At 26.5% G+C, this 12,762-nt stretch overlaps 1 protein-coding gene across 1 annotated transcript; it reads left to right on the top strand.

The window, feature by feature from the left end:
• Positions 1-537: 537 nt before the first annotated feature.
• LOC127285673 (recQ-like DNA helicase BLM) lies at positions 538-7,351 on the top strand. The gene is made up of 5 exons (XM_051311800.1): positions 538-682; positions 2,528-2,671; positions 3,160-3,272; positions 6,606-6,893; positions 6,977-7,351. Exons 1-5 carry the CDS (start codon positions 538-540, stop codon positions 7,349-7,351), a joined length of 1,065 nt encoding a protein of 354 aa, XP_051167757.1.
• Positions 7,352-12,762: the final 5,411 nt, after the last annotated feature.

Genomic DNA, 12,762 nt, shown 5'->3' with positions numbered 1-12,762 from the left:
AGAGAAAAAGCATGCGTTTTTAGTATGAAAGTTGTTCATACTAGGATAGTATGAACCGTTCCTAAGCTTAATGTAAGAATTCATGCGTTTCTAGTATGAGAGTATTGCATAGTTTAACTGTATGCCGTACATAATCCAGTTGTATAAGCTTCATACTCTCTCGGTATGATAGCTATACAACTGACGATTAAGCCACGCCTTCTTTCAGCTTGCTCATTTCCTATCGAGAGAGTATCTTGTGAATTTGTTGCTGATCCCCGCATAATTTATTATTATAAATTATTGTTATAATAATAATAATTATTATTATAAATTTGTGAAAATATATTATTTGGTGAAGTGACAAATTAATAAATAAAGAAGTGTTTCCTGCTACATTTACATTTTACATTTATTAATAATTTTTTATAATTTCATAAATATTAATAAAAATACATAACATATTCATCTTAACTTCATCTTTGAAATATAATAAAAAATTATTTAAATAAATCAAAACTGAGCAAAGAATTGAAAGCGGGCAGGTGATTCAGAAATATGCAAACTGAAAGTGGGCATGGCTTAATAGTCTGTTCTATGAGTATCATACCGAGAGAGTATGAAGCTCATACAATCGTAGTATGTTTGTATTACATACCTTTGGCGTATGGACTTCTTACTGCGAAACTAGGAATGTCATACAGTATTCGCATGAGAAAGTTTCATACATTAAACGTATGCCTCTTCATACTAAAAACGCATGGTTTTTCTCTCCGTGTGTATATATATATTATATATATATTCTTATATACACAATATTATTAATAAACACGTAATCCTCAAATGAATTTTCACAATACCATAAAATTGTTATATTATATTTTATTAGAAATTCTATTTGTATTAATATATATAGTTATTCACTTATGGAAAAATTTTAAAAGTTAATAATAAACATGAAGTTTGTAAAATTATATTTTCACTTCAATCATTTGCTTTTATATTCCCAAAATTCATGTTTATTATTAAGTGTCAAAATTTTTCCAAGAGGGAATAACTATTGATTAATAGCAATAAAATTTCTAATTAAATAATATATAACAATTCTATAGTATTATGGAAATTCATTTGAGGATTACTAGTATATCTATGTAATTAATATTGAAATATTAATTTGAAAAAAACTTTATTAGTAATAAGGTTACAAAAATTTTGTTAACAATTACTTTTATAGTTGTAATGTTAAAATTTTATATTCATTTATATTGTTTTATTTTTTTTACAGTTATTTAAATAAATACGATTTAAAACAATCAAATTTGCAAAATCCAACTCCCAAACAAATTATAAAATTTAGCACATGGCTTTTTGGTCTTGACGCTAATAAAATTGATAAAAATCTTACTAAAGTTATTCAGAATCTAATTAGGAGACACAATTTAAAAGAACACGAAGCTATAGTGAAATCCATAGATAACAATCCAATAAATGGTAAAGATTTAAAAAAAATATGTAAAAAAGTACAAGGAAGAATGTAAGTAATAATCATTTATTTTTTTCAAATAATGCAATTTTTAATTTATGTTAATTACTAATTACAATATGTTTATTTAAATCTTATGCAATAATTTTAATTTCTTTTTTATTTATTTATTATTTTTCATGAATAATTTTCGAAATTGTTTGCTTACTTTCTTGGAAGAATCACATTATTATTACATCAATGTAATTAGTAAAACGTTTAAATTGCATATTATTCATAATGTTACATTTGCTTGAAATGAATTTTAACAAATTAATTATAAATTGAATTTGTATATTGTTTTATTCTTAATTCTTTCAGAGTTAAAATTTATAATGAACTTTATGATCAAAATGAAAAAGAACCAATATTTGAATTAAATGAACATTATGACATCAATGATATTAATATACCTGACAACCATGTTGTACCTTTAAAAAATGTACATAAACCTACCCCAAGGGAAAATGTGAAAGATATTCAAAGACAACAAAAATATTATAATGTACCATTAAATAAAAAAAGAACTCGTCAAGGTATTATTTGATTAAATTATGATAATTATATGAATATTAAACATATTTTAAATGTATGTTGACATTTAATATTATAATAACATATTTCATTATTTATCTTTCACTTGCAGATAGTGATAATTCCGAAGAAGAAACAGGAAATGAAAAAAAAAAAAATGCAATATCGAAGCAAAAAAATCTTCCCAGGAAAAAAAAACCCCTTCAAAAAAAATGAAATTGCAAAAAACCAAACAGATTACTCACACCATTGAACAAACAGAAGAAAGTAAATTGCTGATAATAATATTATTTATAATACAATATTTTTTCTGTTTTTCTACATTTTATATATTAATTTCATTTAGTTTGTTATCAGATTGAATTATTAACATTTTCCATTTTAAAAAAAAAAATTTAACTTATTTTAATTTAACGTCATTCAATATTAATATTTTAATATGATAAATATTAAATGAATGAATTAATACATAATGATATTAAAACTCTACAGATACAATGACGCTTGAAAATAGTAACATTAATGAAGATAATGTAAATACAGAAATTGAAAAAATAACAGAAAATATTCAAGACAATGTAGATCAATCTGAAACAATTCTTCAACCCCAAGAAGATGTTATTGCAATTGAAAGAAGTAAGTTAAATTAAATCGTTATATTTATCAGTTTATTACAATGAAAAAGAGATGTCATCATAACATTTTAACGTATTGCTACTGTTATTAATACAACGTTTTCCTAATATTATTATTTAAACTTTTTGCTAATATTATTAATTCCACGTTTTCTTCATATACCAATATTGTTACATGTCATCCATTGTAAATAATAATTTATTTCTGAATGTTGATTATTTAATATTTATTTCATAAAATTATTTTTTTATTTCTATATTCCAAACTTCTTTATCATTGTACATAAACGTGTAATTGAATTGTTATGTAGATGTTATGTAGATGATTTATACTAAGGTAATATTAACGAAATTAATTTTTAATGAACTAATTATATTTTGTATTAAACGTTTTGCTAACATTCATTATATCATTAAAAAAAAGAATATTAGCTTTTCAAAGAAATTATACAAATAATTTTATAAAATATAAAATAACTTAATTAACAGACGACAATCAAATTCAAAATATGTTACGCGATTTTTTGGAAGCTTCCACATCGGGTGTGCCAACAGTGAGAATAGAAGACACTGACATTCAAAGGATTGCCACGGAAATGACAGCATGTAATTTTGATGCTTACCCTTTAATGAAAAATATATATTTTAATAAATTAAAAAAACCAAAATATACTTTAATTAAAAAGAAAGATATAGTATGGGTGCAATATGGGAAATATGATATATTACCAGCCAAAGTTACAAGTAAAATTAATATTGCTGAGGGGATTAGAATTAATTTTTTTGAGGATAATAATGATATTTTTAAAATAACCAAAAAGTTTTGGCCTTGGGAATTTTTTATTGTTCCACGTCAATTTAATAATAATGAAAATAATGTTAAATTATTAGAGTGCTTGAAGAAAACAAAAATATGGGCAATTCAGAATAATTTTACTTCAATAATTACTTCTCTAGATTTTCTAAGAATATAAGTAAATTATCTCTTTTTTGGAAGTAAAATTAAAAAGATTACACAAAAAAAATAATTAAAAGATATTTATGTACATGTTATTATTATATGTTACCATTAGTAAGATTACAAAAAAAATAATTGACATTATTTGTAGTTTAATATTGTTTTTTTTTTTATTATTAACAAAAACTTATTTTATTATACTTAAAATTTAAAAAAAAAAAAATTACCATGGACAAAAAAAAAGATAGTAAACGTTATACTAGAAAAACGTTTATATAAATAAAATATAGGTAATTTAAAATAATATTAATGTAATGAAAAAAAAGGTTAGTTAGTTCAGAATTATTTATTGTATAATTTGAAATTTTTTATTATGGTGTCAAAAATTGTATATCGTATATCGCTATTACATCAAAGTAATATCTAAAAATGTATATGTATTACATATTAATGTCATTTGGTTATAAAGAAATTAAAGAATGTATATCACATGTTTTTATGAAAATAAAAGTTCTGTTAAAAAAAAAATGTCTTTAAAATAAACAGAAATGTTAGCATTCACAAAAATGGGAGAATATTGTAATAATCATTAATTAAATCTCATTCATTTGATAAAAATAATCCAGTGGACTGTAAACAACTTCGTGCTTTCTTTTAATGTTTTTTTTTTTGGCCAAAAATTTATAACATAAATGTTGGGGACATTTATTTGCATTGTTATGAACAATGTCTTCGATGTCTGTAATGTCGTTAGTTGAAACAATATCCTTATACTTCTCATAAGTTTTGGTTTCACCATCAGTTAAAAAAGGGCAACAACCATCATATTTAATGTTACTATTATTTTTCTGAAAATAAAAATGTTTTTTAAACAAATATAATAAATATTTTTTTCTTTCTAAAATATTGTAAAATCTAATTATTAACAATGAATATTTAGAAGATCTTAAGCAATTTTATATACTATAATACTTACACCAAGTGTTTTGCATGTTGGTGTCTTATATTGTTTTTTTTTTCCAACTAAACCGTAAGTATGGTTTGTGGAATAGATATACTTCTTTGAATTTTCTTCCCAATTGTGATTGCACACACTCTTATTCAATGATGGTTGACTATAATATGTTTTTAATAAACTTATAGCATCACCAACATCCAATCCAATGTCTTTTAAAAAACATGTAAAATAAAATCTTCCGAAATGTGTTAATCTATTGAAATGTTGTAATTGATTTTTCAAAATACCCATACAAGGAGGATAGTGCTCAAAAGTGAATGAGGTTAATGAATCTGAATTAATCGGTTTGCTAATATTATATTTCATTGGTAAGAATTTATCTATAATTGTCAAAAGATATTGCAATTGCATATTATTATTAATAATATGTTTATAAACAGAAGATTTTAATTCTTCGGATTCGATTCTAATTTCAAACATTGAAATGAATAATTTTTTCATATACATGCATGGCACATAAGCATAACCATTTTGTAATGAAACTAATCGGTTAGCAACAAGGTGAGGAACAAATTCAAAATTAACTGAAAATTAAATAAAATTCATTGATTAATAATGATTTAATATTATAATATACATATTGTTAGCTTATTCATATAATGAAATACCTTTAATTATGTGATCTGTACAATTCATTGATTTATTTATTAAATGATGCAAATTAATATTTTTATAATGTTCTCCTATTTCCTTTATTACTTTCCAATAAGTTTCATCTAAATGTTCTACATCATTTTTGTCATCGTGTAGAAAATGTTTGAATATTAATAATAAGTTATACGGCGTAATATTTTTGATTCTTCTTTTAAAAAAATTAATTTCCTTTTTTATCCATAATCTTTGAACGTTCTCATCTACTCCGCACAATATTCTACATTTCATTGAAATTATTTATATATTCTGTTGCCAAACATTTACAAATAAAAATTTTTGTATAATTTCCACATTATACTTGTAGTTATTATATATTATTTGAATAATATTTTATAAATATTTTATATTTTTTCTAAAGAAATATGATTTATACCAATATTTATTAAAAAATTCATGCAATAATTTATAAATATAATGTTAATAAAATTTTGTCAAATATTTTTACCTTGTAATAAGAAATGATGCGTTATCGTTTTTGGAAAACGGTTTCAATAATGATAATTGTTGTTCATCTTCTCTTTCATTATTATTTACTTTGATGAATTGTAATTCTTCTAATCTTTCTATAACTGATTTTTCTAATGTATCCATTTTTATATTTCCATTAATTTTTGAAAAATAAAACATTTTGTAAAATGAAAGTAATGAACAATTTTTATTTTAAACAAATTGAAAAATTCTTCACAATAATAATTTCTCGGAATAAAATTCATATAATTCATCCCATTGCAGCAGAAGATTTAATTTTTTTTTATCATTTCTAATATTAAGGTTAAAACACAATCCACATTCAAAATGTAGGTAAACGTTTTTTTTTTTTTAATTATTTTACGACATGTTGGACGCTGATTTTATATTTGACTTAAAAACGTAAAGTTCATACACAATTTAATTTTTGAAGGTAGGGAAACGTTTCTTTTTTTTAAATTTCTTTCATGAAAACTAAGGAATTTAAATTTCTGAAGTGAGAAACACTAGATTCTTTTTTTTAATCATTTCAAATATTAAGGTTGAAACAGATCGCATATTCAAAATGTAGGTAAATTTTTTTTTTTTAAATTTATTTCATGCAACGTTAGGTGCTTGTATTAAATCTAAATTAAGAACGTAAAGTCAATAAATAATTTTATTTTGGTAAGTAGGAAAACGTTTGTTTTTTTAAATTTTTTTAATCAAAGTTAGGGATTTTAAATTTCTAAAATGAGAAACACTATGAAAATGTTCGCATGCAATGAAGTATAACAGTCTGTTTCCTAATTGTTATTTTCTTGAGCTAATCATATTACATTGAATATATTATAGTAGTATTATATTCTAAGTGATAAATACTTCCTCAACATGAATCTTCCAAATGCAGAATTAATTGCCATTTTAAATCAACGTTTTGGATTACAAAATTTCCGGTCAAGGCAAATAGATATAATTCGTTCAGTGATAGAAAAAAAAGATGGAATATACATTATGGCAACTGGTGAGGGGAAAACTTTAACATATATTTATCCCAATGTAATGGAAAATGTTAAATGTGCCATAATAGTAAGTCCTCTATTGGCATTAATTCAAGATCAATACAATTATGTTACAGGATTAAATGTAAGTATATAAAACTTTCTAATATATGCTATATAATGTTTCCAATATATTGATAACGAGATTAAAAATTTTACACACAACAGTTTAAAGCATTAATGTTAACAACGGAAACATATTTAAATGGAACAATTTTAAGAGATCTACTTACAACCGAAAATGAAATAGATAAACCAAACTTCATATTCATAACACCAGAAAAATTATTCACGAATATGAATGTCCTAGCTGCCCTGCGTGAAGCATATGCTAATGGACAAATTTCTAGAATTGTCCTCGACGAAATCCATTGTCTTAACGATTGGGGGCTGACTTTTCGTTCTAGTTATTTAAATTTGAATCGATTAAAAATTATGTTTCCGGGAATACAAATATCGTGCTACTCTGCAACATTAAACAGACCAATGGTAGAAGCAATAATAAATCAATTATCTCTTAATGATCCAGACATGTTAGTATGAAAGTTGTATATATATGTAGTGAATATTTTCATATTATGGTATGTTCCGGCCAGCTTCACGGACGTCAATATATATATATATATATAAATAAAATAAAAATTTTATACTCACTATTTTCCGATGAAACCCTGGGCTTATTTATTGGAGAAACCTGACATTCTCCACAGAAGCACCCAACAGAACGACCCGGACGACTAAAAAAAAATAATAATAAATATATATATATATATATATATATAAAATAAATAATAGAAGAATACATATATATTTACATGCATATTGATTAATTATAAACATAAATAAACTGAAACAAAACAAATTTTACTTACAATTAAGAATTGAGCATGGTCGTCATCTGTCCAGAATTTTCTTTCAATTCTCGTTTTAGCCCTTGGATGTGCCGCTGTCGGACTTTTGGACTGATGCTAATGTCCTTGATTACACCTTTGCGAGGACGACCAGGTCTGGACTGACCCTCTACTACCTCAATCTCCTCTGCGGCATAATATACGGAAGCCGCTAATCCTTGTAGAGATAAGAAATAATATACCAAACTTGAGCTGCATTTTTTATCACCAGGCACTATAAAAGAAAGACAAACAATTTGAAATAAACTAATATAACTACATATATCAACACAACACTGTTTCCGCATTTACTCACTATTGACGGTTGTTGATTGTTTCTCCATGGTAAATGCAAGCAAACTGACAAGATCTTCGGACCTCCTGCATCTTAAAGGGATGAAAAGTGCTGATCTAAACATTTCTGATACACGCACACAACAAACAAGAGGTCATTAACTGTACCACGAAAGAAGAAATTCATACCTACCTCAAGAAGATAGCCATAACACTTTGAATACACAAACACGCATCACAACATTGTAAATTCATTTTGATGTCACATCATCATTCTTGTCTTCACATTAGCTACTACAGATAAACTCAAGGGATATCAATGTCACAATGAATGTAGGTCAGTAAGCGTAAGGACTATTAAAAGATAGTCTCAATTTCAAAAATTCCAGTCTTATAATCATGTATCTGCGACAACTGGAAATAATTTCATCGGGACGATGAAAAATGTAAGGGGGGGAGACTGTTACATCCCGGTAACAATTTTCCCTAATTTTCCTTAAAATTATCATTAAAATAAGACATTTTATATAATTCTATGATAATTTTACAATACTTAAACTATATTTCTTATTTTAATGTATTTATTTATGTATATATTGATAGGATAGAGTGTAGAAACGAAATCGATCTCAAAAGAGATATGACATTCGTTTTCACCATAAAAGTTCAGAAAGTTGAAAAGCTAAAAATAGGATATATGTAAGCAAAATGTGAAGCAAGTTCGAGCTTGTTTGTTTATACGCGTGAAGAATGTGAAGGTTGTGAAGATCCAAGTGTAATATGATCTAAAAGCCCATTGTTAGCATATAAAAGAGAGAATTCAGAAAGAAGAAGATTCAATGTCATACATGCGATGTAGATCATTACCATATAAGGAAAGTGATTCTATTTATAGATCACCCCTTCCTCAAAAATATGACATTTCTCCCACTAATTAGCATAATCGACTAGTATATAAACAAGAGCTTTTTCCATAAAGCTTGTCAAAAGTTCCGGTGCAATCTCTAACATCGTAGAGCGACCCTTCAGTTTACTTTCGCCATAATTATTTTATTCTTTCCTGATAGCCAATAGGTGCAAGTTAATTTGACTTTTCACTTAGAACATAGTTCTTTCCTGATAGCCAATAGGTGCAAGAGAAGCAAATTAACACTTAGAATCAATAATTTAATGGAAATAACTGTCGTATTTATAACTATAAATACTAAAGAAATCCTGCATTATCTCTTTTTCTAAATTTGTCAATTTAGTATATGTTGCTTCTCTTACACCTGCTATAAAATTCATTCCTGTCAAAGGTGCGAGTGACGAGAAATAATAATAAAGAATATTGCAATTCTTTAAATAGTTATAAAACAATCTAAGTCGTTAAAGTTACACAAGTGCGACCAAAACGAACTATTTCAAATCAAAACCAATTATAACGACTAAGCTATAATCATCGATTTATCCGACTTCATTGCTAAAAGTAAGTAAAAGAATTGTAAACTTGTATCATTATTGTATAATCATTACTATATAATTATTATTTAATCAATAAATGTTATAAAAGGGAATATTTGACTTGTTATTGTAACGCAAAACCCGTAGTTTTGACAAGTGACCACGATTCTACATAAAAATAAATATCAGGCTTTACCAACCTGATTAATCAGCCTTATTACATTTAAGTAAATAAAATTCATTTTATTTAAAAACCACGCCTTGTTCGGAACGTAACATATAAAGAGATTATTATAAAATTATGATTTAAAATTATTTGGAAAAATAATGAATTTTTAAATTTGTTAATTTCTAAAAAAAAATTCAAACGAAGTCAAAATATTTGTGACCGATTTTATATTAAGTACATTGAATTTTTCTCAAAAAAATAATGTAAAAATAATGAAGATTTAAATCATTTTATTGGTGTAGATAAAAATGTGGGTGATGTCTTCCCTTAATCTAAAAGGGGTGGCGGAATTTTTTTATAATATATTACTTACTTATGTATACATGTGTAGAAGCTGTATAAACATTAGAATTAACATTGCAATTTGTCTTTACAGATATATTTTCCTCATTTCCTATTCCTCAAATATCTACTTCTGAAATACCCACTGTTAGAATGCCTTCTGCTTCTTCATCCGAAGATAATAATTTATCGGAAAAAAGAAGATAATAAGAAGGGAAAGACTTCTAGTGCTGATGGATGTGAGGAAGCACATCCCCAAAAACAAGAAATGGCCATGCTACAACGAATTAAGAAAATTAATTGAAAAATAAATATCAACAAATATTGTTTTTTCGGTTCTCAAATAAAGTCTTCAATTTATATTCTTTATATTAAGGTGTCTAATAATTTTTAGTCTTTTAATTCCCGGTTATTCGCGATTTAAGATATTAAAAATTTTTTTTACTACACATTTTAATAAATATGCTTTCTTATTATAAAAAAGTTATTTTTATTGTGAAATTAAACCTTACAAAAACAGTACTGGCCACCTACAATTTTATTAAACGTTTTCGATAATAAAACTATTATTTATCTAACCAAATTAATTTTAATTTGTCAATTGTGAAACGAAGATCATAAAAAAGAAGATTGGACAAGAATAAATAATCTAATAATAACAAATTGTTAAAAATAAAGAAAATTGATCGTGGAATTAAAAATTTGGAAATCTTACAAATTTGTTTGGAATCACTTGAAATTTGTTAGTTAGGGGTTTTTGTGATCGCTGATTAAGAATCGAACCTTTTTTCAGAAATTAAAAATGGATCCAATATAGCGGCCAAAATTTATAATTTTTAGAAATGGAGGTAAATTTTTTATCAGCAATCCCAAAAACCTCCGAATAATAAACAAACTATTTCGAGAAAATTTAAAAAAAATGGGGAAAACAGAAATGACACGAAGGTAAGTAAGAAAGGTTTCCCCTTTTTGTTAACATAAAAAACAATAATTCAAAGTTATAGTATAAATGGAGAAAAGATCGCCCATTAAAATGGGAAAACAGAAATGACACGATTTTTTTCCTGACTGTCGAAATAAGAAATAGAAAAATGTGTAAAAAGAAAGTAGTTGATTCAATCGGTTTGATATTTTTGCATTATTTCTATTGCACGACTGAAAAAAATTATTTGTTCCTCGTCGCTCAGAAAGTCCCATTCATGAGTAAATAAGTTAAAAAGAAGATCATCTACATTAATCGAATATTTTTGGTTTTCAGCCTCTCTGTCTCTCCTTAATTGATTTTCTAAAACTTGCTTTTGTACAGCCATACAACTGGTGAAAGTCGATGTTATTTCTTTGAAATCTCGTCTCGATTGCTTTAAAGTTTCGGTTAGAGTAAGGCGTTGTCCGCAGTGGCGAGACAGCCGGTGTGGCGAGACATTAGGATATTTCAGACAGCTGAACTGACTGTGCTGGCACTTCCGGTCTGAAAGTCATGGTTTATTGTGCTTTAACTTTACAATATAATACATACGTTTTTGATGTACGAAATATCGCTATACTGTTAATAACAGTTTCAAGATATTTTAAAAGTTTTATTTCCCATCGGTATAAGTGATAATATATAATTTCCGGAATTTTCTGAAGGGTTAAATGTTTTGAGTCTTTAGTATTTAAGTTTCCTTCGAAATTTCCAGAGCACTATGAATTATTGTTCGATGCATAGGATTATACATCGTCATTACCGAAAAATGCTTTTTCCGCATTGGCGAGACACTTGTTGTCGGCAGTGGCTTTTTTATATCTAATAATATTGTACATCTCCTAATGAATTTGATATAATTTTTGTACGTTTTGTCGACAATATTTTTCATAACTATAGTTTAAATTGAAAAAGATCAACAGGAAGAAAAGCTTATTTGTTTTTAATAACTGTGACATGGATTAGCGGCTCACAATCAAAAAAATATTTGCCTGCATTTTTATGATTGAATGAAACAATATTATGATTTAAAGGCATCAATTATTATACTCTTTCTCTTTGATTCCTTTGTTTTTGTTACGTTTGAACGATAAAGACTCTGATTTTAAGATAGTGTCTCGCCACTACGGACGATTTTTTACGTCGGTAGTCGCGAGACATTATCGTAAATCGGCAATAACTTTTTTTTGCAATATCTGTTCTGTAACTGTATAAGTTAAATTTGCAGTATAGAGTCACACCTGTCCATGGATATATATACATACTTGATGTTCTTGAAAATGTGAGTGCTATAACAAAAAAACAAAACGTGTCTCGCCAATCTTTGCTTTTTTTGATAAATCATTTGTGGGAATGTTTTGTACTGTAAAATGTTTTCCTAGAATAGATGAAGCATTGAGTCCATTTATGCGAGAATTTGAAGATTGTAGTTGAGATGGCTGCTCAAAAAATGATGAAGAAAACGTAGACGCTTGCGCTGGAGGCAGTGGTGTAGGACGAGTTGTAGAAATTGTCAAAGATTGTTGACCAGTTGTAGAATTCGGTGAAAATCGGTTGAAAATAGACGTTTCTAATGGAGATAATGAGGTTGAACATTCTCGACGAGTTGCAGAATTCACCAAAGATGTAGCCGATGATGATCGGTAAAGAGAGGATGACGTTTGCGATGTCGACAATGGGGTAGAACATTCTCGTAAAGTTGTGGGAAACGTCCTAGGTTCTTGACGAATGGAGGAATTTGAGGAAGATGCTGCAGGTGATATCAATGAAGAGACTGGCCCTAAATCAATTCAAGAAACTTCCGATGATTCTACTGATAACCGACGAGGAAAGAATGATGTAAAATCAAGGG

The sequence above is a fragment of the Leptopilina boulardi genome, unplaced genomic scaffold, assembly GCF_019393585.1.
Source record: "Leptopilina boulardi isolate dan_hultmark-lab unplaced genomic scaffold, ZJU_Lbou_2.1 LbouV2_340, whole genome shotgun sequence".
Classification (NCBI taxonomy): domain Eukaryota; kingdom Metazoa; phylum Arthropoda; class Insecta; order Hymenoptera; family Figitidae; genus Leptopilina; species Leptopilina boulardi.
This window is presented reverse-complemented; position numbering and strand designations above follow the sequence as displayed.